The sequence below is a fragment of the Mugil cephalus genome, chromosome 3, assembly GCF_022458985.1.
Source record: "Mugil cephalus isolate CIBA_MC_2020 chromosome 3, CIBA_Mcephalus_1.1, whole genome shotgun sequence".
NCBI lineage: Eukaryota > Metazoa > Chordata > Actinopteri > Mugiliformes > Mugilidae > Mugil > Mugil cephalus.
This window is the reverse complement of record NC_061772.1, coordinates 21,720,604-21,746,470: the sequence shown is the minus strand read 5'-3', so window position 1 is coordinate 21,746,470 and position 25,867 is coordinate 21,720,604. Positions and strand designations below refer to the sequence as shown.

Genomic DNA, 25,867 nt, shown 5'->3' with positions numbered 1-25,867 from the left:
AAAAACACTTAAGCTGTTTTTCTGACCTCTATTCCCTTGTTTTCAAAGTTTTTATTTTCCATGAATAAAGTCAAGTAAAAGAGACAGACTTTAGACTCTGTTATACATCCCATCCAAACCTCCAAGCCTCCCGTCAGTGTGGTGAATTTGGTTGTTTCCTTGCAGCAAACACTGTGTTTGCATCATATGTCAATCAGCTGTCAAAGCCACACCCATTGCTTCTTCAAGAGTTGAAGAGTTTTGGCAATAACTTTGAGAATGTCAACATCATGTGGTCTCTTTCTGTGCATCTGATATTCATTAATACACAAGACAAGATATTACAACCCCTTGTGCCATGATCTGAGGAAAAACGCATTTAGAAGCCTAGTCAAACTGAAAAGCCGACAGCAGCAGTCAGATACTAACTAGCTTAGCCTGACCAGCAGCAGTAGGTAATAGAAGTGATGGGACATGCAACTACGCTTCAACCAACACCTCTCCCTTCTGCCAAGATCCGAAGTAAAACACTACCTGCCACCAGCTACATAGCCTTGTCCACAGCAGCAGGTGTTGAGAGGTGATGGGACATGCAACAACACTTCAAGCAACAGCTCTCTCTTCTGCTAGGATGAGATACAGTTTTATTTCGTGTCATTAGATAAGTCATTAGATGGATGTTTTCTGATTCCAGTGAATGAATAAATAGATAATTCTAGAAACTGCCCGCAGTGGTTTGCAAACAATTCCCAGCTGGCCGAACAACCCTCATATTAACACATACTTTTTGCAGAAGTTTGCAGTTGTTATGAAATAATTAGGAAAGACAAATGACAAAGCATACCATCAACTTTGCTCTCAATTGGCTTATAGCTACATAATGGTGCTTGTGTTGCAGGTCATGCTATGAGATTGCTGAAAGAAAGAGCAGAAATGTTACTTGTACACTGTAGTGTTACTTGTGTTTTATTATTGATGAAACACCTACTGTATCCAATGTGACTTGACCCCGAAATATCTCTCTCTATATATACAGTTAAGTGTTTACGACCAGATAAAGCCGAACTTGGAGTGCTTCGTTGGCACATGCTGGAGAAAGTTTGAAAAGTCTGTTTCTGTTCTCCCGTCTCCAGGTTCCCATCAAAGTTCAGACGGCGCTGAGAGACAGCGGGAGCGGTGGGAGCTCCGGCAGCAGAGAAGAAGGAGGAGAATCCGGCAGCGCTCAGTCAGCAAAGAGAAGTGGGTGGAAACGCTGGTGGTGGCTGACCCCAAAATGGTGGACTATCACGGGAGCAAAGCCGTGGAAAGCTACGTGCTCGCTGTCATGAACATTGTAAGTATCAGATATCAGTGTTGCCACAGTTACCTTGAAAAACTTAGATCACAGTTTACTTTATTAGCTACATTCGGCAGTTGCCTCCCCAACATGAAAATGGCAACCAATACTCACTTTACTGGGAGTGCATTTAAACAGCTTCAAATTGAAATAAATATTTTATTTTTTACAAAAAGGCAACATTTCCTTTACAACATAGGACTGCCCTCAACTTCTTCAACTCTCCCCCACTTAATGGTTTTGCACCAACGTCCATCTTTTGTTGTTTGGCTGGTCGAGGACCTTCTGCATTAGGTGCAGCTCTTTCTTTAAATTCAATGTTGTGTTTTTGAAGCTAGATAGGACTTTGTCGCCAGCACAGAGTGTACAGCGAACCTTTGTGAGAATAGTTTTCTTTAGCGGCTGTATTTCCAGCTCAGAAACACTCATCTCTCTCCTCCCTCCATTGTTGTTTACGTTTGCGTCTCTGCGTGGTGTCACACGTGTTGTTCTCATGCTGGAAACGTGACTTGTCGTGGCGTCACTCCTGCAAGAAGGGGAATGGGAAAAATAGCATCACACAGTGACTTGGATAAGTTACTTTAAGCTAGAGTAAGGTGTTACTGAGTAATGCATTACTGCCGTCACTGTCAAACAAAAACGAAACAGAAATGTGAGCGTAACCCCATCTGATCTCCTCCACGCGTTTATCAATACACAGAATCATTTGTGATTGATACTGACATTTATACCTAGTGAATTATTAATAAATTATTAACCAGTGAGCAGGTGGTCGAATTTTAACATTTGGAGCAGGTGGAAACTGCTCTGGCTCTTGTCACAAAATGTTATATTCCCAGGAGAACCTCTAAAAAGTAGGAAAATAAACATTCATCTCCATACACTGAAACAAAAGATTCTCCTGGTAGGTGTTTAAATCTTCATTCATCTGTATCTCTTAGAGCCGTGGTGGGCGGCTGCTACATCACGGTTTTAGCTTTGGCTTCGCAAGTGTAGTTTTCCTTACAGGCAGATTGGGAAACTATAAAATCTAATGACATCTGATATTGCAGAACAGTTTTTTAACATTAGCTTTTAAACGCTTACTATCACAGAACTCCTCCAGATGCTTTTGAATGAAAAAAAGCTGCAAGTATTCGTGCGTGTTCTCCAGATGTTTTGGATAACAGATGTCAGTTTTTCCATCTTCTTGTCTGTTGACCCAGCGAATGCATGAAACTGTTTTCATCTGTTTTTTTAACCTTGTTTCTCCAACTGCAATCAATGTCGTTGCCGTCTCATAGTAGGAGGTTAAGTACACTGACTTCTTGCCTGTTATTGATTAGCATTAAGTGCATTTTTCCAAAGTACTGTCATGTTGGCCCTGACTCAAAGTTCTATTGGAGGACAGAATATCAGGAAAAGGAGTTCACTGACAGTGAAGAGCATGGATTAACTGGCTTAGCAGACAATAATACACAGAGGAAGCGGCCATTATTCTCCACATCCTCTCGTGGTTCTTTTCTGAGGTCTTTACGCGGCGGCTTTGAACCTTACAGCCCCAAACAATTCAGTTTTGTGAAAACAATCTCGCAGAGCTTCAAGGGAAACAACCTCTAACCCCTGTCCACACAATAAGTAATGTCATCATCTTCTCCAGCCACCGGTCGCTCCATTGTCTCCCAGCCGACGCCGTCTCGAAGCAGCCGGTTCCACAAGAGGTTGGTGTTTATGTGTGCAGCACTGTATGCATACAGTGGAATGATTTACACGCGTAACAGCCAGGATGCGCAGTCAGCTAAAAAAAAAAAAGAAGAGAATCCCTTCCACTAAAATAGCTCCCAACTTCCTGTCTCATGATAATCTGATGGTAATTTATTGCCTTTTCTCAGGGGCGTCTATTTTTGCTGCGTTAAGGAGCAAGTAAAGGCATGCGGCAAAGATACGGACGCTTTTCTGTAGATGCATCAAGCGGCGCATGGCTGCGGCGGAAATGTGTAACATCAACAGCGTATTGTTGTGGAAAACAGTCCGCAAGCTTTAAATAGGCATGGCTCCGTTTTTTTTAGCCACAAGATAAACTGAAGTGAAGATTGACAAAAAGAAAACTTCGTGTTGTTTTTTTTTTCAAATGCTTGCAGTTGTTGGCACCGGATTCATGTGAGCACAACCATGAGTTTACGACCGGGTTTTGATGAACCGAGTCTTTCATGTGTTCCCCGGCTCTTCTGTCTGAAGTGGCTCACATTCACGACTCGCACAGAGGGTTTCAGTGTGTGGACACTGTGGCCGACAGCAGGAAAAATGAAGGGAATCTGTGCGGCATTATGCTCCTACGGCTCTCATGGGGCAAATCAACGGTGATCAGACGAGAGCGGTCACTTACGGATGCAGCTATTTGTGCTGCAGAATAAGCTGTTTTGTCTTGGAACATGGGATTAATGTGCTGCAGCTTTCTCTGGATTGGATGTTTGAAATTTATCACATTTGCCACGACCGCTTGGTTTCGCTAATAAATTCAGCCACGGTGACACGCAGCCACAATGAAAAAGACATTTGTTGTTATGCATTATGAAGCCTACGTTATGAATGTATAACTGGGGATATAAGCCTGACAGCTGCTTGATTTATACTTTAAAAAGAGGCTGCAAGAATCTAGTATATTTTGCCACATATTTGTCTTAATTGGGGAAAAGATCGTGATAGTAAATAGGCGTTTATGCTGCCATTTGCCAGTTCATTAGGTACATTAGTGAAAGGCAGTAATTGAGCTGTACGATAATTTTGGAGGATGTAGTTTGTGGTGCAGTATTTAATTAGTTATTTAGCCTACCTCTAAATGACAACAATGGGGGCGCCCAAATTATAGAAACGCATCAGTGCAACACAATACAATTCAATAGAACTTCAGCCGCCTCCAAAATGAAAACGCTATTGAATCAACAAGTCTCTCAGGGATAATAATATAAGCATGAAGCTAAGATTTAGTGCAGGGCTGTTATATTATAATTTGTTCTCCATAGCGGACCTAACAAGCACAGGAGTGAATGTACACGGGCAGCCTCTCTCAGGCAGCGCAATCTAGCTGTGTTATCGGTGATAAGTTATTTATTTATTTTTTGCATCGTGGTGAAAGCAGATGAGCCTCCACTGTAATTGTCGGAAGCAGCCGCCTTCCGTGACACGTTGTCTCGGTGCGTCTACAGCGAATGGATTTAAATTTGTTCAGAAAAGCTGGAAACGTGCTTCGCACAAAAGAGAGCACGTGAGCGGACCTTGTGGCCGGCGTCTTTCTCAGAGACGGCTGCGCTGAGTTCTTTGCGCTTGGTTGTGTTGAAGAAACGTGACAGGAGAAGTCGCGCGAAGGCAGAAACAGTCACGTGGAGAATTCATGCTTCGTCACCTCTGAACACCTAAAGTGTCATAAATAAATAGTCTAAGTCAGCCGCCGCGCTCCTGACATCGGAAAGGTGTGTATGGATTTTTTTTCTTCTGTGTCTGACATCAATGTGTGAGAAAGCTGCCAAACAAGCGTTTTGTTTGATTGTTTTTGTTTTTCCTATGTTCACCCCAGAAATGTCTTTTTATAGAAAGTCTTGTGCAGTAGCAAGTAAAACAGTCTCCCGGTGAAGGATGCCTTGAAACCTTTTTGACAGCCTATCAGCAGCAAAGGTTTAGTGCTTCTCTTTGTGACAACCCCCTGATGATAGTGATAATTGTATCCCAACGCTGTGAGTCACTTTCTCTTCAGACTTTTTTTTTCCCCCAAGGTTTTTCTACTGTTTTCGTGAGTTAGTCGATCTACATCGCCTGTCCTCCTGCCTTTAACTCCTAACTTTGAAAAGCAGTTGAATTGTCTCATGCCCCCTTGGACGAAAACAACAAATCACTCTCAAAGCTCATTTGAACCTATTTTTTCCAAACCATCTTTTTTTTGAAATGAAGAATTATTTTAGGATCCAGAACTTCAACAGGTACATCATAACGTGTTGAAATGTCCGGGCATGCAGACTTTCAATTCTTCAAATGTGTCAAATACCTAGTTCCAGGCTAGATGCACTGTATTAAACCACCAAAGTGGTTCACTGTTGGAATCCAGGTCATCCGGGTTTTTCAATATCTATAAAACAAAGCTAAAAAAAAAAGAGACTGGACTTGTTTGAGGTTCCTGAAGACATGTCACCACTCATTCTATAATACTCACTCAGATTTACCTTTGTATTTTTACAATTATTGGCTCTTCAACAAACCTTTAATGGTCAGAAACTTCAGACTTATGGTGTGGATGTTACTTAGACCAGACCAGACGCCCCCATCCAACAGCAATGACGCTCCTTGATGGCAGCAGCCATCCCCAGCAGGATGCAGTTTGATGCAGGCGCACACACACACACACACACACACACACACAAAAAAAAGGGTTTAGGAACAACTCAAAAAAACATGAAGAACAATACAAGGTGTTGACCTGGCCCAAAGGACCCAAAGTGTCTGGTGTTTCCAGACACCACAGGACACCTTCAGAAGGTCCATGTCCATTCTCTGATGAGCCAGAGCTGCTTTGGAGGCAACAAGGGAGACCTATGCAATGTTAGGAAGGTGGTCATTATGTTATGCCTGATTGGCGTAAAGCCCGAATAACATGCATCTGAAAAAAAAAAACAACAACACATTTTCAAGTTCATTTGCAATTGTTGAATATGCGCTGGCTTTCAAATCAAAATCGAGCACTTAAGGCAGACGGTGGAGTGAAAGAATAATGCACCACTCTTTCATTCAGCATTCAATAGCGCCTTTTTAATGTAAATGTGTTTCTGACTTTCTATCACATATGACTTCATGGCAGCTGCCGGCCTCAGTCAGTGTTATACCATAAACGTATATACAGTATGTAATGGCTTTTACAAGCATGGTGTTACTTTGTTCTACTCAGAGGTTTGATGTTTTTTTTTCTTTTTTTTTTCAGGTCGCTGGTCTGTTCAGAGACCCAAGCATCGGAAACCCAATCAACATTGTGGTCGTTCGACTCATCCTACTGGAGCAGGATGAGGTAAAAACGCGTCGGCGCATGTTGATGAAGAGTGACTGATTTGAGTTCACGCCGGGTTGAAAACAGTAACACTTTTTATTCCCCAGCGGCACATTGTTTGTGTTTGCACAGTGATGCTGTGATGGCATGCAGGGTGAGTGCTGTACTGTCGCTTCAGATAATTCAATCTGGAATTACTATTTCAAACTAAGTCAAATAGACTAAATAAGTAAATTTGATTTCATTTAAAATTCTAAGGTAACAGAGTGAGACTGTTTCGTTCATTTCCCGACTCTGCTGCCTCTCTTGAATGAAAAGCTAATACTTATAGAAAAACAACATAATTTTTCCATCTGTTTGATGCCAAAATTCTTCCCCTGCAGTTGTGAGAGAAAGGTTGGTGTCAGGACAATCTTTTTTTTGCACAGCGTTTAATTTTTCTGTTTTGCATGCACTACTGAAAAAGAAAGAAGCTAAAAGGTCGGCAAGGACAGACGAGTGGTCAGAACATTTTTGTTGTGTTTTTACACTGTGAATCAAGAACGTTGTAAATCATATGAGTGGCTGCTCTAGAATATTGAAAAGAGTAGTTGAGCATTTTGTCTAATTTGTTTACGTGCTGTCTTACCAGGAGTTAGATGAGAGCTCGAGTTCATTTGGGTTAAATTGGCAGATTTTGTAAATTCCATTAGTGCATATTCACAAGAAAATAAGAACTATGTTTTTGTAAGCTTGCCACATAACTGCACAGTCGTCTTGCGTAGGATAAACTCATCTTATTTGTTTCACCTGTTCACAAGTAGGTGATAGACTGTTTCTTGACTGAGTCGCCTCTTTTCATCATCATCCCTCCAAGACCACACTCGATTATGTTGTTACTCTTATGCCTTAGAGCTGCTATTACACTGATGATGATGATGATGATGATGATGATGCCTTTGCTAATGTTTCCGATCTTAATGTTGAACTCATTAAACTACAAAAACAGTTTAGGACAGACTAAAAAAAAAAAAAAAATGTGGAAAAACTGCCCAAGGTGCTGACCTGACCTCCAAATTCACTAGATCCCAAACTGATCAAGTGTCTGTGGGATGAACTGGAACAAGCCTGATCCACAGAGGCCCCTCCCTTCAACCCATAGCACCCAAAGACCCCCACTAACAACATGCTGTTGCCAGAAACATGTCTATTCCCTGCTGAGTCTACCTACACAATATTAGGAACGTGGTCATAATGTTTTGCCTGATCGGTATACATTTCCTTTAACTTTTTTTTCTGTGTTGCAAAAGTAGCTTGGTAAAGTCTTTTTTTTTATTTTTTATGTGGAATAAACTAAATTTAATATACGACGCGCAAATACCAGCAAATTGGACAAATTCAGTAAAGTGTGTGTCTGGTTCATCTCAGTGAAATCCTGTACACACAGTGATAAATAATCGCACTCATACTGTAGCGGCTCAGCCTGAGGTCAAGCCAGTTCACATGAATCCCTGCTTTTACAATGCAGGCAGCAGTTGGTGCTTATTGGAGAGGACTGAAATGTGTTGTGTGTTGCCTTTTGCAGACTAACCGGATGTAGCAGGATGGGAAAGTAGCAAATGAACACCACAGTCCCGCATGCAAGTGAAGACCCCGATCAAATTGGTTATACATGAACAAAAAAAAAACTCAAAAGAGTTTTCAGCTGACAGCGTAAATATTAGAATGACATAATGTTAGTGACTCTTCCGTCTGTTATTAGGCCCCACTAAAAGGCTGCATCAGAGGATGAAATTGTGGATGGTGCAATTTAGCCGAAGCTAAAGCAGTTTATAGCGCTTTCCGTCCAGTGTTACATTTTCCATAGCTGTGTTTTGCTCTTTGCTGGCAGCTTACTTTGTACACTTATAGTCCCAAACACAGTTGGCCTGCAGTGTTCCACTCCTACCTGAATGAACAATTCTTCAACCTGCCCTCTTGTATAGAGGGTATGCACTTGACGTCACAGCAAGTCTCCATGGTTACGGCCACTGAGTGGCAAAAAGTGACAGATGAGCATGGAGATTAGCCACATTAGTATTCATCATAGGCTTTAATGGCGTCTAAACTGTAAAACTAAATAAAAAAAACAATGGGAAAGAGCCGTTGAGTCGGAGATATTTTTTTATTGTATGGTTAAAGTTACTTCTCTGTAAAGCTCTTAGCATTAGCGTCTTTTATTTAGCTACATTTATCATAACTGAAATGAACTAAAAACTTAAACTAACTGTAACTGAGGCACTTTTCCAAATAAGGGGGTGCTCTACTAGAAAGCTGTTAGAGCTGTGTTTTATAAAGTACCAAAAGATCAGATATCAGGAGAACTGATTTCTGGCAACATGCCTATGTCCATGGACCATTTGTTATTTTGTGGTAGTAGGTTTAGATCATTGTCAAGTCAAATTGTCCTTAAATCGATCTGATAATCCACATTCTTCCGGTCTCACTGTAGTTACTGATACACCTCGTCATGTTTTTTTTCCACTCATGGGGGCGTGGCCCCGGGCAGAAGTGATGTGACTGCATACCCTCTATTCCCAAACTGTCATACATCATCATCACTTATATCTTGTTTTTGTATCATCATCAGATTCTACATGAAGATTTAGTCAGACGTATGTTTGTCTCGTTCCTCCAATCCTCTCTCTTCTCTCTCTTTTCTGTCTCTACTCAGCCTTATTTGGGCAGATGAGTCCCTCCATATGAGCTTCAGGTTCTGCTCAAGGTTTCTACATAAATAAAACTGAACCGATTGGTACATTTGCCTGTAATGATGAGTTCGATTTAATATACGGTGTCTGTCTGTCTGTCATCTTATTGTTACATGTGGCCAACAGGACGACTTAAAAATCACACACCACGCTGACAACAGCTTGAACAGCTTCTGTAAGTGGCAGAAGAAACTCAACATGAAAGGGGACGAGCATCCGCTGCACCACGATGTCGCTGTTCTGCTCACCAGGTAAAGACTTTACAGATGGTTGTAGATAGGGAGAAAAATAAAAGTGCGTTTCCATTCATCAGCTTTGTACTTTTGTTGGTTTTATTGCGTAACATGCCTATGCCGAATGAGTTCTTCTGCTGTGTATTCAAGATTTTCTTCCTGAACTCCCATTCATTCACTCAATGCAGTTCTTCTTTGGACATTTATATAGTATGAGGCGATTTACAACTTTTGAATGATCAAAGAGATTCTGATTTTTCCAGCATAAACGCTCACTGATGTCAGCAGCAGTAAAACATTACATAATGAAACAAGGAGGACGTCAGGCTGTTAAGGTGCACCCAGTGCTTCTGTCCACTATCACCATGGTGACCAAAGTTGTGGACTTTGTTTCCTCAATCACTCAATCACTCAATTTATTAATCAAACTTTATTTAAAACATGCTTTAAAACCCACACAGGAGACCAAAGGGCTGTATACAGACATGAGAACAAGTAAAAGAATGATTTAAACACATCAAAAAAATAGCGGGCGAAATTCAGTAATAAAAAGAGTTAAACAATAGAAAACATTGACAATCTCAAACCAAATGTGTATTAAGAGAGGATTTAGTTTCCTTGCTGTCATTGTGTTTTGGAGACTTAGTTCCCTGCCTGCTTTGTATCACCACTTGTGAGTCAGATACAAAAGCACTGAAAGGAAGCGTTTATTGTCTGGTGTTGCTTTTGTGCTGTTAAACGTTGGACAAAGAAACAACAAAGAAACCCTCTTTTTATTGAAACATGAGAATCTGCAGACGTATGGCCGCTTAACTTGGAAACTGTACAATAAACAATTGAAATTACTCTAAAAAAAACCCAAAACATAACAAAGTGAATAAACAAACAATACTACAGTAAAAGAGGGGCAAAAATTAAAAGTGCTTTTTCTCTTTGCCATTTTATTGTTGAAAACCTGATAATGCACCAGTTGAATGTTTTATGCCTTTTATTCAGAAATGATGAAGCACTGTTCCAAAGCCAATAGCCACTCAGCATAGCTTAGCTTAGGTGGGGGGTTTGCAGTAATAATTCATGAATCACTGCAACATATCGTTCATACCAACACCATAACGCTTGTGTTGCGTTAGGCAGAAAACACGAGCATTTATCACGTGCACACTGAAGTGAACGATAAGAGTAATATGTCGTCTTCAATTATCTAGCACTTCACACTGGAGCCGCGCAGTGAAAAACTGTCAACAGAGAAAGATCAGATTAGACTTTGAAAAATAAGAGGCCCCGAAATTGGTTGGATAGGAGATCAAGAAACGTGCAGCTGCGTTCGAGATTCGTGTCAAAGGCAGCGATGCCACATGAATGAGAGGGGACCTGCGCTTGAGCGGGCGTTTGGCAGAAAATCTGATGGAGGAAGATCTAGGTTCGGTATAAATATCTTGGCATCTCACCTCACTCGTTCCCTTCCTTTTGATGTTTTTCTTTCATTTCGCTCTTCAGCCTGCTGTCGTCACCACTCTGCTTTCAGGCGTTTCGCATTCACATCACATCTCATATACTACGTCCTCCCTCTTTTCTCCCTGTCCTCCTGGATGATGCATTATCACATTTTTTTTTCTACCATGTTCTAGACTATATAACTACGTATCTGTAGATGCAGCAGCGTCTGTGCAAAAGTTGCAAATGGAAATGGATTTCGTTCGTCATACACAGCTGGACTGATTAAAATAGGAGCGTGTCTCTGTTTACAGCTCTAATCAGCAGACATGATTCGTTTTTAATTAAGGTTTCAGGAGAAAGGCAGTAGATGATCTCTGTTAGGAATGTTGCTCGTTTTCCTCCCTGACCAACTGTCCATCTTCATTTTCCCAAAGGAAGGACATCTGTGCAGCTATCAACATGCCCTGTGAAACCCTGGGTCTGTCCCACGTGGCGGGGATGTGTCAGCCACATCGCAGTTGCAGCATTAGCGAGGACACGGGCCTCCCATTGGCCTTCACTGTAGCGCACGAGCTGGGGCACAAGTAAGGTTTTATTGCATGCACATACACAAACACGTAGAAGTTCAGCTGCTGCCACCATTTAAGTGATTGTTTCATCTTCAAATGCCCTAGAGGGCCAAAGCCTTGGCAGCTGTATTTCAATCCCACTTGTCATTCATACTTCTAAAAAAAAATGAAGCTTGAGCCTAAAAACTACTTTTCATCCTCCAAATGATAGAAAAAATTTTAGAAACAGAATTCTTCAACAATAAAAGTACTCCAGCGAGGTTGGTGCTTAACTCATCATCATTTACTTTAATCAATTTCCATGATTGTAATAATGATAATGACAGGATATTATAACAGATCTTCCCATTTATATTGTCTTTAATTCTATTCACTTTTGATAAATGGTTGATTCCTTTCATTAGATATTATTACACCGGCGGTGTGAGTCCATTTTTCTTTCACTCTCTAATTTACTTCTTTTATGGATTTTTTTTATTATTTTTCTTTCTCAAACAACTTCAAGTCTCAGGCCGTGCAATTCGAGCAAATACAGAGCACATAAACAAACTTAAGCGCATAAGCCCTCACAGAAGAAAACAAAAACAGAACATCAAACAAGAGCTGTGTCATCTCAAGACGGGCGATTAACACGGCGACTGTTTTAGCCAGCAACGTTGTAGATAAATATTATTTTGTTAACTGTTTGTGTTGTTTTTGGTTATTTGATTTGAAGGCACATAACGAGGTATCTGTTTTAATGGGTTAAAGTGAACCAATTAATATTTAATTGCAACCAGTTGTCAGAGAACACTTTGCCGCTTGGTAACTTTATTCTCAACCCTGAATAAATCTGATGATGCTGTGTTCACTACGAATAAAAGGAGTCCTACAGCTTCCTCTTCACTGGGCCGTCATTTTGGCTGTGTTGACGTGGCACAATTTTTGTAACAAAGTCACTCTTTACACAAAGTTTGAAATAAAAAAAAATGTAAAAAAAAAATTGGAATTGGTCAGCAAAAACACTGTGAAACAAATTACTGCCCTCTTGAGTCATTAAGGACAAAAGTATTCACGTCCAAAAAAACTGCTATAAAACTTAACTGATTCATTGTTTTCTGCATAAATAAATCTCTTAAGCCACTTCAGCACTTTCCAAAACTACCCAAATCCCCTTTAAATACCAGTTTAACATGCAAAAAAGTACTGATTATATATTTTTTTGTTTTTTCAAATCAGTCTTGGGTATGACCCAGATTATCTAAAATATTGATTTGATTGCATTGCTGCTTTTTGTGTAGCATCAGATTTAAAATTTACTACTTTCTTGTAACCGTAGTGGATAAAAATTTTTTAGTTTCTCAGCCATGACACAGTATAAACATTCATTCTACAATATTAGGGGTTCATTTTGGAGACAAATGGTCAAATTTGTCATTTTTAGTGTTCAACATTAATATTGGCCATTTCCACATTATGGGGCCCATGCATAAAATGTTCGCTATTTCATTAGTTTTTGTGCTCGTGTTATTGAGCTTAGCGGGCTATTTTAAGACGTGTGTGTCTGTGTGTGTGTATTCATGGGTCCCTTCTGTTATTGCACTTCACTGTGGAGAAAACACAACAGTCAGTGAGTTCATGCACCTGGCTGGAGTCCTGTCACAAACTGTTTGGAGCTTAGCTGTCTGGTCATTTCATTCCTTTGACAACCAGAGAGCAAGATGAAGAAAAGTGAAACATCCCCAGAAGGAGAGTCTGATGTGGAATTTGTGGTGGTGTCAGATCATTCTGCTTCCTCTCCTGCCTCTCCTCACTGATTTGGAAAAAAAATGATGCCCCAGCCTCCCAGCATTAGCTTTATGGAAAATAACACATTTGTTTTCTAAAGTGGTTTAAGAGATTTATGCAGAAACAAAACAAATAACAAGAAAAAAAATGAATCAGTTAAGTTTTTATAGCAGTGTTTTGGATGTGGGCATTTTTGTCCTTAATGACTCAAGAGGGTGTTAAATTAAAACTGATGCCTGAGGGTTGAGCAGGCGAGTGTATGGTTGACAGCTGGCTGATTGTTAGTTTTGTTGAATGCATGAACAAGCATTTGATTGAATGGAGCCCATTCTGAATAGCGAGTTGTTATTAAAAAAAAAAAAAAAAAAAGTAATTTCACTGTTGCTCTAGTGACAGACTGAGGTTACAACGGTGCAGGTAGTAAGTAAAAAAAAAAAAAATGTATAGAAACTTTTTATTAGCGCTTATAATTACAATCAATGTAATTCAAATTCAGTTTTATTTGCATAGCGTCAAATAAAACAATATAAATGGTCTAAAAACGCTTTACAAAACCCAGCCTAGAACCCCAGAGCAAGCCTGAAGGCCGTGGTGAAGAAAAAACTCCTTTTGAACAGAACCTTGTGCGCTCATATATGGAGGGACCCATCTGCCAGATGAGTAGAGACAGCAGGAGGAATGAGATATACATACATCTGACTAAAGCGCACAGATAGAACCTGATCAAACACAAGATACAGCTGGTGATGTTACATGACAGTCTGATAATGAATATAAATAAGACAGCAGCTACCATACTACACACCAATAAGCTGCTATAAAGGTTTAATATAAGAAGGCAGGTTGGAGAATGTTGCATTCAGGTAGGGTAAGACTGCAGATTGACCAGAGCCACAAATAAGTAGCAATGTACCCTACATTGTTGTTTCATCTACTTCTAAGGTCCTTTTAGATGAACTACAGAGGATAGAGAATAGAAAGAATAAAAAAAAATACTTTTATTCATCCACTGGGGCAAATTCAAGTGTCCAGTAGCTTGTACACAAACAGGCATCAGCATAACACACCAACAAAATCAACAGTGCAGAAGGAAAAGGAAGACTGGTAATATGTAAAAGACTGTATTACCATGTAAAACTATGTACAGTTGCCCGGAGATCTTTATAATTTACATTTTTTTACAAGGGAGTGTTTAACATTTAAACATTGTCAGTCTGGTGGCTGTGGGGACAAAGAACCTCCTGAGCCTCTGAGTCCTGCAGCGTAGTGAGAGAAGCCTCCCACTGTTGCTGCTTCTCTGTTTTGTTGTTTTGGTACACGTGTGCTACAGCTTAGGATGTTATCCAGCAAACTTTGGCGTCGGAGGGAATGGTCTCCAGCGAGAATGGAGACGGCATTACCGTCGTACTTGTTCAAAGTGACAGTTTGGTGTAAAAAAGCACAATTATTATCTGCTTTCCAAACCACTGTTGCCCCTCAGAAACATTGAACGTCCTCATGAAATTCATATGAACACACTCAAAAATCAGGAATTGTGATGAAGTGCGGCCATTGTCCAAGAAAGAAGCTTTTAGTTTGTCCGTTCGCCTCATTGTCATTCATTCTTGTTGCTGTGCTTCCTACATAGAAAGAGCACTAAGCATTCATGAAGTTACCAGAGCTCTATTAACACTAATACTTAACATGTGGAAACACGTAACCGTAACTTAATTTTAAGCCTTTTCACACTTTTCGCACGGTTTGAAGTCTCTAGTGTTATGCTCTAAACTGGATTTTTGGAAACGATTACATAAACACATAAACTTTTGTGATTTCTTCCTTTTTGTATGGTTAGTGTTCACCCATTGCCATGCTTCTTTCAAGCGATGGATAATTCTTTTGGATCCACATCTGTAAAACTAAATCTTCATCTCCATGGTTGTCTTATACTCATGTGCTGCTTTCAAGAACTGTTCCACCTTGTCAGTGATCCCAGCACCACTGCCTTCCTTTCACATGCAGTATTTTCTAAAACTGAGCAACCAAACCCTGTATGTTAAGTATTTCTGTGTCAAAATGCTTGTCTAGACAAGGATACTTTTTTTAATGTTTTGAAGCTGTAGTGAAAGTGTTATTCATCGCCACCCTCACCTCAGTGCCTGCTCTGTGGGTTACAGGACCTGGGCTCTCTAAAGCATCTAAGGGCACTAATAAGATCAAATTGAACTGGGAATAAATGTAATAGCTAGAAACAAAGAAAGAAAAGCACCAACACACCTCTTGTCTGTGACCTGCTTGTGGTGGGACATTGGGTACCTTGAAAGGCGCCATATAAATCCAAGCTATTATTATTGTAACTAATAAAAGGGAAAATAAACGCATTGCCTTTGCTCACACACAGTTCAATCACACATGTGTTTCTTTCATGTTGCACTCGTATAGCTTTGTACAGCTACATGTTACATGCCCTGCCTTCTCTTTTTAATTGCCTCCCTTTGTGGGATTTGCTCTTTATGTCGCAGCTTTGGGATTCAGCATGATGGCAACGGTAATGACTGTGAACCCATTGGGAAACGACCTTTCGTCATGTCTCCACAGCTCCTGTACAGCACCTCCCTGCCCAGGTGGTCCCGGTGCAGTCGCCAATATATCACACGCTTCCTCGAGTGAGTTCACATGTTCTGACTGACTTCACTGCTATCTGACATATGTTCACGAAGGTTCAGGGCTCCCTGCGTCCACAGTGGTTTGAGTGGATCTACGTGAAAGGTTTTCGAAAGGAAAGGAAGGCGGCGCAGCACATGCGCAGAATATGAAATAGTTTGTAAGCAGCTTGCACGCTGAGGCGTCGACCCGCACTCTTTGTCGGTGTCGTGAACTTTCCTGCACACATGCCAAATGTTGACATGGATGTAGACGGTAATGGCTCCTGACAAATCTGACATCTTTAAGTTGTACTTCGTGACAGCAGGGATGCATTAGATTCAGCTCAGATTATTACCCAATACTGAGCTCCGCCCCAGGATCACGCACAGCGCACCAACACTAGCATGTTGTTGCAGTTCATCCTTAAGCGTCGGGGGCCCAGTTTGGGCTTAACAATTTAATAATAAGGTTTGCAGGAAGAATGTGAAGTATCTCGTAAATACTTTGTGCTCCATCTTAAACAAGTTAACACTAACAGACTGCAGGCTGTACCATGGATAATGTTGAATAATGATGACATTAGTAGTAGCGTTACAGCAGCAAGGCAGTTCGTCACTGGAGGAGACATAATGTAACAGGACAATTATAATCAAGTGTTGAAAGCAGAGTGATTATATTGCTTGATTATGTTATTTATTAGATTAAAACATTATGCCTAATGTACCTACCTTGCACATTCTGTGACCAGAAGAGAATCTTTTCTTGCTTTTTCCTCTACTCTGTGACACGTTTTCCACATCCCCCACCCGTTAGCTCATACCCGACATCTAAATGACCCCCGCTTTTTTACTTTTATGGCTTTTTTTATTGTGGTTCTTGTCAAGACATGTACGCCTAGCTGTAAGTTATGCTGCGCTTGGTTAAAGGACAGTAAGTAGCCAGTGGTTCACGCACAGTGACCTGACCTGGAATAAAAAATACAATGCTTCTCTTTATTTTTATTGAATCGAGAACTACTTGGACCAAGATTAGATTTAAAAAAATAAAAATAAAATCATATTGCTCCATTGTAGTGTGTGTGGATGTTTTTCAGCTACAGTTAGCTGCTATCATCAAAGACTGGATTTTGGCTGTGACAGCACATGCATTGAACGTCTGAAATATTTCACCATGGTTGCCCCAGTTTCTCAGCTACAAGCATCTGGAATTCATTTGGTGGGTGTTGAGCTACATGACAGCATGGTAGCTTCTAGACTCCTCTGTAGGGGTGAATGGGCTCACACAAGCTGGCGGTTTGTGTCTGACATGGTGAAGAGGGAGCTGTCTTACGATCATTTTCCATTTAAGTCCTTTAGGGTAAAAGTTTGCATCAAAAGGATCTAGGCTATATTTTACACACACACTTGGCACACAGCTATACCTCCTCCAAAATGATCATACGGCTGAAACGGACCGTGAAGCTGAGATTTAGTGCATCACTGTTACATTAGAATGCATTTATTTTCACTAGTGTTCCTAATGTTTTGGTTGAGTGAGTCACTTTCATATTTAACTTTTTTTTTGGGTTTTTTTTGCATAAACTGCTAAAAATAATTCTATTGGTCTTTCCATTTAATTCCCACAAATGGCCCCCACTTTCCAAGTCTTATCTCTGCTACTGACAGCAAGACAAGGCCACTATTGTGCATAGCTTAAATTGTCACCGCGGGCATCCACAGCTCCCACTGCTTCAGAGGTTTGATCTGTAGGTGTTATTTTATGCAGAATGTAGAAGGTCACACACGCTGAACTGAGTGCTGATATTGTCATGTAAATAGGCCACTCATAAACAGAGCCACCCTTTAATGTCCAGAGTGTGCACATTCCTAAATGGCTAGTGAGGAAAAAAAAAAACATAAAAATTTAAAGTTTACATAAGTGCTCCACGGAAAAACCGTAAAGGTAATGGCACAGATAATCACAGCTGATTGTGGATAAAGTTTAAGGATTCAGGAAAGCGTTGGAAATTGCCATGAACATTTCCAGGAAAGCTGGCTTTGACAAAGTCTATAGTTAGAACCTAATTTGGCCTCTGAGCCTCCTTTCAGTCCAAAGTCACTCATGGAGAACATTTTAATTACTGCTGTCCAGTAGTCAATGTGATGTCATCTCATATTCACTAATTAGTGGTTAAATGCCAAGCAGTCACTCATCTAGTATCTAATACACTGATCAGCCACAACATTTGAATTTGGCATTCATCTTCGAGGATGTTACTTAGACATGTACCACCCACCTAAACCAGACCAGGTACCCTCACCTCATAGCTATGACAAAACAGCAGGAGGTGTTGACCTGGCCTCTAGATTCCCTAGATCCCAAACTGATCAATTATCTGTGGGATGATCCACAGAGGTCTCCTCTAAGCCCCCACTAACATTGTGTTGCCAGATACCACAGGACACCCTCAGAAGGCCCACGTCCAGTCTCTGATGAGTCATAACCGCTTTGGAGGCACAACGGAGACCTACACAATATTAGTACGTAGGTCTCCGTTGGCGTAATGTTATGCCTGATTAGTGTATTTTCATGGCTTAACATCGTTTTTTATTACTAAAAGGGATTCTAAACATTTTATCAATTGGAGTGGTGTATATTTTGATTCAATCTTAAATTGGCTTAAACCATCTTCAACAGGGGGTCTGCGACCCCTACAGGGTCAGTGGAGGTACTGCAGGGAGGAGGGGTCGTAAAATGTTTAGTTGAGTAGACATTTTTTCATATATTTTGTTAAAATTTTCCCCTACAGTTTTCCAGCACGGACACCCTACTGATGCACATGTTTGAAATTTAAAAAAAATGAATATTTAAACCTGTGTATTATTTGAAATACTTAATATTGAATGCAAAATTACAATAATAATGTACTTTTATAAATAGCACCAGGCCGAATTTAATATAGAAAACATGAAGTAGGTAGAGGCTCTCTACTTAATCTCTCCATTAGTTTTGGGGACCTTGGTCTAAAAACCGCTTGCTGCTCGAAACATGTTTCTGCTGTTAAACTATGTATAGTTTTCCAGGTTATATTCACACATTCACTATAGCAGAATTTTAGCTTTGGCCACATCGAGTGCCTTCTACTGTTTTTTCATTAACAATTAACTCAACATATTTTTATACCTGAATTTTTGCGTTGTTTTCTCTTTAGAACTACTCTAATCGTATTTTTATATCAGTGATTAAACAAATTGCATAACACACATATCACACAACTGCTTAGCATACCACGTCATTATTTAATACATCTCATTAATTACTTCATTTTTCTTAGCAATTATTGTGACAGACATAGTAGACTATAATTGTCTCTGGCCAAGGAAAGAGACGTATAATGAGAGGAAGAACTGTTCTCAATCGTACAGAGATTCAAAATTGATAAATTAACAAACTCAGACTGATTTCATAGCGATTTGTAGTCGGTCTCAGTCCAACTATCCGTGTTTCTAATGGCATTAAAACCGCTTTCACGTCCTCTGTCCTCCCTGTTCTCCACGTTAGTGCTGATATTATTTATGGTGTTGATACAGAGATGTGAGACGGTTGTTAGTGCAGTTCCGGACGACGTGTCTGCCAAATCTCATGGATGTTAAAATAAATTAGTGAAAGTGAAGATTCTCCTTTTCATTAATGACGATCGTAAGCTTGTGTTACGAATGTGATTGAGAAATTTGAAAGCTCACTGATACTTCTCATTATATTCCAATCCACAGCCTACAAGTAGTCAACACCCCTAGTGTGATACCAGTAATTAATTTTCCTAGAGGAGTCCGTTACGATGACAAAAATAAAATACGCTATTCACTGTGGTAATCACCTAATTAAAAACACTCGGGCTTTGAGTATTGATTGTGAAGTTGTGGGAGGAGAGAGCTTCAGATTAAGAAGCCATAGGCAGAATGTGTGTTTGATTATGCATACAGATACTATCAGATAGGAGTTAACGAACGCCCTTGGCAAACTTAAAGTATAAATAGAAAAGGGTCAACATCCAGGTTACCTGTTGGCTGCCGGTGGCTTTATAACTGTAATCAATTATGTTTTTCCGACATTTGAATGTTTGACCTTTAATTAGAGACCTCACTCTGTGCGAGTTTGTTTTCATTTCAGCCACAACGCTGTGCCAGAACAGTTCCTGTCATGTCTGGGTTTGAATTCACAGCTACAGACCTCACATTTAATCAGCCAGACGAATTTGTGTGGATATCTCTTAGTTACGTGTCCACTGGACTTATTTAATTGTTTAGTCACCTCATTGCTATTGTAACATGGCTTTTTTTTTCTTTTTTGTATATTTGATGTAAGTTTTTTTTTCCTGAAAAGTGGATTTTCTATCAGTGTCACTTATCAGTTGTATTGTAAATATTCAGAACGTCTAACTGTTGATTGCATTTCCCTCATTTCCAATATTAAAATGTAATTTTCTCTCTTTTTTTTTTACTACCTAGCAGTCTCCTTTTTTCAGCTTTTTTTCCGATCTGTAAATAAGTGGGGCATGTATTAGTTGTGCTTGTGCCTTTACCTGTTTGCATCCATGTAAAAACCTGATGGGAATTTACTCAAACATCGATCCTCTTTTTTTTCCTGTATTTTTTTTCCAGCAGTATCTGTAGATTTTTAGTAAATAAACTATAGAAAAGCTTAGATTTTAGTCTTTTAATCGAGGGCTATTGCACTTATCTGATGTCAGAGATCAATTTCCAACATTACGTTTGAATTATTTAGGCACAAAGAGCTCAGAAGCAGAAGCTCAGGCAGTAACAGAGGATTCAGAATGTCTTTTAATCAATAGTCTCGTTGCATTTCTGTCAAGTGAAAGTCTTGGAAACTGGATATTTCCTGTCAAATGCGTGACCTTTTCAAAGTACAAGAATGCTTAATGTGGTCTTGTAAAAGTATTCATGCTTGAAACGATCAATTGTTCTCCCCCTCCTCCCTTCCTTCGTAGTCGCGGCTGGGGCTCGTGTCTTGATGATGCTCCAGGGAAGGACAGGTTGTCCCTGACTTCGGTGCTTCCTGGAGTTCTGTACAGCGCTGTCCATCAATGTCGGCTGCAGTATGGATCTGGCTCCCTGCTCTGTGATGACATGGATGTAAGGCCCTTTAAAACTATGCATATATCGACCGAAAACCTGCAAAGACGGAATGCCATTCTCGCTTTGTTTTACCTTTTTTTTTTCTCCCATACAACTTTGCAAAGTCTCCTTTTTGCTTTTGATTCTACCTGACTAAACCAGCATGTTCTTCTTCCCAGTCGTGTCTCCTCTTGTCTTGGTGTCAGCTCTTATTTTTCTATTTATACACACATTAACCAGAGATTGACATTTGCACTTTCTTGTGTAAGTCTTTCCACAAGTCTACTCTTCATGCTGCGTACAGCCACAGTACCTTTAACCCAGTACATAAGAGCAGCTTGTACAGTTTGCAACCTCAGCAGTGAAATTCAGGGCCGAGAAAGAAGCAAACTACTCGCTGCATGGCCTCACTTTCTGCCGTTTTCTAACCTCATGGCACTGAGTGCACAATAATACCAGTCTGGAAATTAGACCTTGTCAACTGCTTGTTGAAAAAGGAGTCATTACAGCCACATCATTGTGATAGACCGAGACGAACACATAACAGCCTGAAGAAGCAATCCAAGTTGGGAGAGAGTTATTGAGTTTAACATTTTCAATATCCTCAAGGAATCCACAACCCAACGATTAGCCCAGTCCCCACTTTTAACTGCATTATATTTCAGTTCACTGTTTCATTTGGCACACATGACTTCATCAGTCTGTCCGACACCTGCACTCTGTGGATTATTTGATATGTTCTGGTCTGTCGGGCATATTTCTTTTATTATCGAATGGATAATATGTGATCTGGTAACATGTCAGGAAACAGATTACACAAATTAAATATTACCATATTATGTGTCCAATACACAGCCTCCTTATGAACCCCTTCCAGTAATTCAGTTTAATTAAAGTTTTCTATCCAGACTGACACCGACAGACCCAACTTCAGAAGTGTTACTTCTCCACTGACAAGAGTAATAACCATCCTGTGACAATACAATGTCCTAGACAAGACCAGACATCCTCATCCCATAGCAATGGCACTCCTTGATGACAGCATCCATCCCCAGCAGGATGCAGCCTGACATGGACACACACAAAACAGTTAAGGAAGAAACAAGAAACAAAAAGAAAACATGAAAAACAGCACAAGGTGTTGACCTGGCCTCTGCCTTCACTAAATCCCAAACTGATCAAGTATCTGTGGGATGCACTGGAACAGTCCACCACAGGACACCCTCAGAAGGACCGTGTCCATTCTCTGATGAGTCAGCTGTTCTGGGGGCACAGGAACGACCTACACAATATGAGGAAGGTGGTCATAATGTTATGCCTGATTGGCGTAGGTTTAATAGATCTAAAAACAAAGCTAAAACTAAAGCAACTGGATATATTTTATTGAAAATCTTTCACCATCATCTAAGTGGCTTGTTCAGCTCTAAATGCCTGGTGGTCAGCTTAAGGTTTTATTGGGTATTTTTGTGGGTGGCGCAAACCTGAAACCTGAAACTCTAGTTTTTACTTAGGTCCTCAACTGCAGTTGAATAAGTTAGAATAAAATAGTGTTGCTCTAATGACCTATTTCCTGACCATGAATGTGTTGTTAGAGAGTTCACTAGATGGTTGCTATAGTGCCACTAATTAAAAAAAAAAAAGAAAAAAGGGGGCAGTAATGGATCATTAACAATCCTTAATCATGCAATTTTCATGTGGGTGCGACCCACAGATGTTCAAAATAGAAATCTCCTCTAGAAGATACTTGGATGAGTGGTTAAACATCTCCCCCCCCAAAAACTACAAGTTCCATCGCTTGTTTTAGTTATGTTTTAGGTTTGTTCTTGAGACAGTCTTCACTTTACCCCGGCAGTTATGGAGCTCTGTGACATTGCGTCATTATTTCTTCAACGCAAGCATATTCAGATGAGGCCATAATAGCTCACTGTCAGCTTTTAAATCAGTTTCACCAACGTAGACACACTGGATATGGAGGTCAGGCTGCATTGATGCCAAAAGTCAAATACTGAAATACTCAAAGTGTTGCATTCATAGATGGCATTTCCACATCTTCCAGAAAGAAATTTAAATACCAAGTTTGGGAGGTCAAAAGTCATGATTACATGATAATGGTAGATGCTAAAATATAATGGGAGTGGGAGACAACAAACAAACTATCATTATGTGGATTACCATAGAGGACAATGCAACCAATAGTACATTTTCTTGTTTTGTCTCTGGAAGAACACATGAGTCTCTCCAGCTGGAGTATTAAAAGCTCCTCTTAACAGCTAGGCTTCAATAACATCACAGAGTATGCACATTACCTCAGAAAGTGGAAGTGAATGCTTGTAGGACCTGTCTTCCACCGTGTTTGAAGAAAAATGATATTTGGCTCCTTTCTCACCTCCACACTCAACACTTCTGGCTAGTCACAGCTTTAGGTGGGTGTGATGTTGGATTGTTGTTTTTCCCCCTTCTCCAGTTAGACATCTGAAAGGCGTGGGTGGAGGGGGTCTCTGAAGCCGTGTTGCCATCCAGCTAGCAGATGTGATGAACTTTTAACTCCCCGAGGGCTTATCTAACAGCTCAGAAGTATAATTTTCATGTTGTGGTGTATATGTTAGAGCTTCAGCAAGACCCAACAAACTCTAATGTGTTTGTAGCTCGTGAAATACTAGTCTCACATAAGCACTGTGCAGCCTTGTGGTAACAGTCTATCATACATGGCATGTGGCAGTGAGGCTCACTGATGAATCTTAGTGCGTTGGATATATTCACCGATCAGTCATAACATTATATTGTGTAGGTCTCCATTGTGCAGCCAGAGCTGTGACTCATCAGAGAATGGACATGGGCCTCCTGAGGGTGTCCTGTGGATGTTGCTATTGTGTGCCTTTGGGTCCAGTGGGTTGAGGGGAGGGGCGGGGCCTCGTGAATTTGGAGGCCAGCTCAACACCTTGTGCTGTTCTTCGTGTTTTTTGAGTTGTTCCTAAACCGTGTCAGGCTGCATCCTGCTGGGAATGGCTGCTGCTGTCAAGGAGTGTCGTTGCTATGGGGTGGGGATGTCTGGTCCACACCAAAGCCAGATCCATACATTTCCCTGCAGAGTGTTGTATTGTCACAAGGTGGTCAGTATTATTTACTTTTGCTGAGGGTTTTCATAATGTTATTCCTGATCTTCATGTACACAGCGTTTCAGATCAGAGTAATGGGAGCACAGAAAGATGCGACAGTTTTTTTTTTTTTTTAACAAATATTGACACAGGGATGTGGTGATTAGCACTGATGTCTCACAGCAAGAAGGTTCTGGGTTCAGATCCATCGGTTGACTGGGGCCTTTGGGGATGTTCTCCCTCTTTCTGCGTGGGTGCTCTCCGGTTACTCCGGCTTCCTCCCACCATCCAAAGACATGCTAGGTTAACTGGTGGTTCCAGATTCTAGATTTCTAAATTGAGTGTGAATGGTTTTCTGTCTCTCTGTGTACCAGTCCAGTTGTCTTTGTTTTTTTGCTTCATTTTTTAGATAAATGAGCTTTGAGATGAGAATCTTTCCGGACGATTCCCATGTTGACAGCTCAGAGTCAGGTCAAGTCAGTGACTGTTAGTAACTGAGGCCACATTTTCTTGCAGTCTGAAGAGATCGTATGTTTAAATGTCCTTGTAAAAAAAAAAAAAAAAAAAAAAAGAAAGTCCTTGAAGGTCCACTGTCATCTACAATGACGTCACTTCTCTTTATAAATGCATTGCCCACATTCTGTTTAAATACTCCATTCTGCAGAAGTGTAAAGTTTTACTGAATGTATTATAATCACAGATCAACTAGCATGTTTCAAACTGAATTACCTAACCCACAAGGACTTAAGACGTAATCAGTGTAAGCATAATAAATTCTATAGTCTTTTAAACAAAGAACAAAAGATCATTCAAGTCAATTGTCATGCTTTGGCAATCTATTTGACATCACTTCTCTTTATAAATGCATTGCCCACATCCTGTATAAATACTCCATTTAGCAGAAGTGTAGCCTTTTAGTAAATGTATTATACAATCATAGAAACTAGCATGTTTCAAATTGAATTACCTAACCCACAAGAGCTTAGGATGTAATCAATGTAACAATAATAGATTCAAAAGAACAAAAGATCATTGAAGTCAGTCGCCATGCGTTGGCTGTATCGTTTTTCATTGGAACAAAATGTGAATTATGTCCATTTTATATAAACTGTCAAGAAGCATGTATCTACATATTGATCAACTGCCTTGTCTATAGCTAGCTTTATTCAGTTTAGACTTTAAAATATTTATGTAAAAATGTTTAGACTCTAGTACAACAATCACACATTATGGTCAAACAATAATTCCAGAATGTAAAATGCACACGATATGATAATGTGTGCTGACCCACTCCCTCATTGCAGGGCCCTTAAGTATCACCGCTCAATCTTCCATCTTTCCACTGCAGCTTGAGGTAACAGATGTGACAGGTTATTAGTTCACCATTGAACTATGCAAGAAAGACAAACTTGTCTATAAACTGTCACTAAAGGAAAAATGAAAAGCAACTAGAATGGCTTTTAAAGTGTGTTTTACTTCAGCAAATAACGTTTGCTTTAACATTAGGACTGACATTACCTCATATCGCCTGTGTCAGGGGCCAAAAAGTTGCACTTGAACGCATCACAATGCGAAAGGCCAACAACCAGCTGGTACATGTGTCCTGTGTCTGTATAAAAAAAGAAATGACTTTTCCAGGAAATGTCTCCTGAATCCTGGTGATGAGTTGCTCAACAGTCTGTAGTTGATCATGTCTGCATGAAATTATTTGTGCATTTGAACGTTCAGATTAGATGAAGATGTAAAACGAGATGAGCCCTGTGTGTGCTCTTTGAACTACGTTGTTCTGTTTGCGTTTCTCTTCTCGTGCACTGCTTCTCTAAGCTGAAACACAAATTAGAGCAATGTCTGGATGTAACAGCATGGGTCACACCACAAAAACCAGGACCTCAGGCCTTCACTGACTCTATTTTATTGTGTAAGAAAACTAAATGTTTTTTATCATTCAACATCATTAACTTATTTCCATCTATGT

The 25,867-nt window shown here is 40.2% G+C and overlaps 1 protein-coding gene across 1 annotated transcript in view; it reads left to right on the top strand.

Moving 5' to 3' along the window:
• LOC125005937 (A disintegrin and metalloproteinase with thrombospondin motifs 7) overlaps window positions 1-25,867 on the top strand; it is a 79,434-nt gene that overhangs the window by 17,714 nt on the left and 35,853 nt on the right. Inside the window, exons 4-9 of the mRNA XM_047581602.1 lie at window positions 1,113-1,312; window positions 6,261-6,344; window positions 9,179-9,303; window positions 11,157-11,306; window positions 15,560-15,703; window positions 20,671-20,815. Coding sequence (XP_047437558.1) covers window positions 1,113-1,312; window positions 6,261-6,344; window positions 9,179-9,303; window positions 11,157-11,306; window positions 15,560-15,703; window positions 20,671-20,815 — 848 coding nt within the window. The remainder of the gene's footprint in view (window positions 1-1,112; window positions 1,313-6,260; window positions 6,345-9,178; window positions 9,304-11,156; window positions 11,307-15,559; window positions 15,704-20,670; window positions 20,816-25,867) is intronic.